Here is a 2,922-nt window from a genome sequence, read left to right as displayed (position 1 = left end):
ATCATTCTTCTCATACTACCCCATCACATGATCAAAATCTTAACTACAAGATGCACAAATTTAGATATCCAATAGTAGTTTACATAAAATAGATTATAGTACAAATGTTTTGATTCACTAACATTTAGAGGTTGAATACAACTATTAAAAATTAAATCACATTTTGAACAAGCAATATAATATGTCTAAATGATAGAGTAGATCTCAAATGAATTAATGTAATAAAATAATCAAATTATATGTATTAAAATAATTAGGACAGTCTAAAAAATAAAAAGTAACTATTCAAAAACCATGCTATAATTTGAGCCAAGTCAACAACTAGAGTTTAAAACAGAAAAAGTAACTATTAAGAAACCATGCTATAATTTGAGCCAAGTCAACAACTAGGGTTTTACCATTAGATCCAAACCACATGGTCCCTTCCTATAGATGTAGACTACATATTAGACAATGTAGTTTTACACATTTAATTCACAACAACTTAAAATAGACAGGAAAACTAATGCATTACAATGAGCATTTCAATACATGTGGTCATTGCCAAAGTGAGTCATATATTGAAAAACCCATTTTATTCTTCTTCAGAATAGCATAAAACTTAAATGCAGAGGAGATATAGTCCTCATAGCAGTCCACTTAAACAAACACATTTCAACTTCTATAATAGATTTATTATGAGCACTGGAAATCAAAAGAGATGGTGATGCTTCTTGCCACTGGCTTCCTCAGCTTCTTTCTTGTCTTCCTTCTTCTCATGGTGTTCATGGAATGCAAATCCACCACTGCCCACAGCAGCAGCTGCAGCGATCTCCTCCTCTATCTTGTGCCTGTGAGCATGCTCTGGATCTTTCTTTGCTTGGTGCTTCTCATACTGTGATCACATCACACAACCAATATATAAACTCAGTAAAATGGACACCTTCAATGTTTAGTTTCAAACCCTATAAATAATATCTGATTTGAAATTTTGAGATCAAAATTCAAGATCCTTAAATAGTTTAGATCTAATCCAAAACAATAGTTTTGACATATATACAGTAGAATTGAATGTCCTTCAATTTTAAATTTAAAACCCTAAAACAATAATTTTAGCATACATTCAATAGAATGGACGTCCTTCAATTTACAATTTCGAACCCTAAAAACAATAGTTTTAGCATATATTCAGTAGAACAGTCGCCGTCCAATTTAAAATTTCAAACCCTAAAAGCAAGAGTTTTAGCATATATTCAGTACAATGGACGACCTACAATTTAAAATTTCAAACCCTAAAAGCAATAGATTTAGCATTTATTCAATGTATATATATCAAATAGAGTAATACCAGTGCAAATCCTCCAGCAGCCACAGCCCCAAATTCACCAACATGCTCCAGATGCTTGTGGTGTTTTTCCTCCTTTATTACCTTCTCATACTTGTCTCCACCGCCATACTCAACAGTTGTCTGCTCTACATAAACGCTCTGCTCTCCATCAGGGCTTACTTCCTCCTCTTTCTTGTGGTGAAACAGATGATGATGATGATGCTCCTCAGACATCCTTGAAATGAAAAAGAAAAAGAAATTGTGGACAAATATGCAACTCAAAACGCTGCAGACACAGTGGAACAGGTGATGGTGATGGAGGTGGGGAGATGCACATTGTATATATATAGGGAAGGGCAGAACCGCTGTAAGCGCGTTATGGAGCGCGTAATATGTGTGTTGAATAGCATTTCCAATGAGATGAGATGGGACGAGGTAAATACGCCGAGAATTCAGCCGAAACACCAGATTGCTGTGTAAGTTCAGCGTTGGATATTTTTCTGGTTTGGACACATGGAAACTTTGCTTCCCAACTGGTTCTTCGAAAATTGGATAAAGACCAATATTCTATGAATATTTCCATCTTTGACGGTATTTTAGTGTTAAAATTAGATAGGTTGTCTGGTTTTTTATTTATTTTTAATATAATTCTATATATCATAGAAAATTGTGAAAAATTAATAATAATTTTTGTTATAAAATATACATTGATTTAGAATACAAATGAATTTTATGAAGATTAAATAAATATTTTTAAATGTCAATTTAGAAACTTATGAAGATTATATAAATATTTTTAAATATCAATTTAGAAACTTATTTATATATATACATGCATAATTTAAATAAATAAAAAACATATTGATTTATATAATTTGTAAATAATTCAGCATGCTTTTATTTATTTTAAAGTTTTTCATTTATTAAAAGTAATTAAAAATTATATATATATATATATATATAATCATAGTTTAATGAGGAGGAATATATCTATGGTAATGAATCTTCTAGTTATATCCAATTTTTCATATTGCTAGAAAAAAAAATCTCTAAAGAATCAATTTTAATTAGAAAAGGATAAAAAAGAATCTTTCCCTATTTTAGTGGAGCAACAACTATTTAAAAATTGAAAATAAGAAGCAACTACTTATTGAAAAATATTATTAATAATTTTATTTACAAAATTATTTTTAAAAATTGCATAAAAATAAGGAGCTATTTTTTTTTTTGATCGGTAAGAGGCCTTAGCCAAAAAAATTTATTAATCAAAATTAATTTTTTACATTACTCCACTCGTGTGGGCACTGATAGGAAAGAGTGGAGGTGAGAAAACCTCTAGCCTTGCCCGGGACCGTAGTCCAGATAGTTTCTACATCTAATTACAATAAGCATAGATTCAAAATAATACAATAACACCCCGGGCTAGGGTGAGCAAGTGGGAAGATATTTTCTTTCCCTTATAGGCCCATATTACTATTTTTCAATTCTCACCGTTCTCCTTGTGCTTTGTTTAAGAGTTTGAGCCTTGACTACTGTAGTCTTTTGTCATTTTAGCAGCTTTCATCCTGTCATTTGTTCAAGATGGCCCTACCCTCTTGCATGGTTAGTTTTCAAAA

General features: G+C 31.0%; 1 protein-coding gene across 1 annotated transcript; it reads right to left on the bottom strand.

The window, feature by feature from the left end:
- Positions 1-322: 322 nt before the first annotated feature.
- Positions 323-1,642, bottom strand: LOC131074855 (abscisic stress-ripening protein 5). Its single transcript, XM_058011578.2, has 2 exons — positions 1,328-1,642; positions 323-874 (listed from the first exon to the last, which is right to left on the bottom strand). Exons 1-2 carry the CDS (start codon positions 1,538-1,540, stop codon positions 692-694), a joined length of 396 nt encoding a protein of 131 aa, XP_057867561.2. The 5' UTR covers positions 1,541-1,642; the 3' UTR covers positions 323-691.
- Positions 1,643-2,922: the final 1,280 nt, after the last annotated feature.

Source organism: Cryptomeria japonica, chromosome 7 (assembly GCF_030272615.1).
Source record: "Cryptomeria japonica chromosome 7, Sugi_1.0, whole genome shotgun sequence".
NCBI classification, from domain to species: Eukaryota; Viridiplantae; Streptophyta; class Pinopsida; order Cupressales; family Cupressaceae; genus Cryptomeria; species Cryptomeria japonica.
This window is presented reverse-complemented; position numbering and strand designations above follow the sequence as displayed.

Coding starts and splice junctions, on each gene's coding strand:
- LOC131074855 (XM_058011578.2), bottom strand. CDS start 1,540: ATGTCTGAGGAGCATCATCATCATCATCTGTTTCACCACAAGAAAGAG. Junction 875..1,327: donor CTGCTGGAGGATTTGCACTG/GTATTACTCTAT, acceptor ATGTGATCACAG/TATGAGAAGCACCAAGCAAA.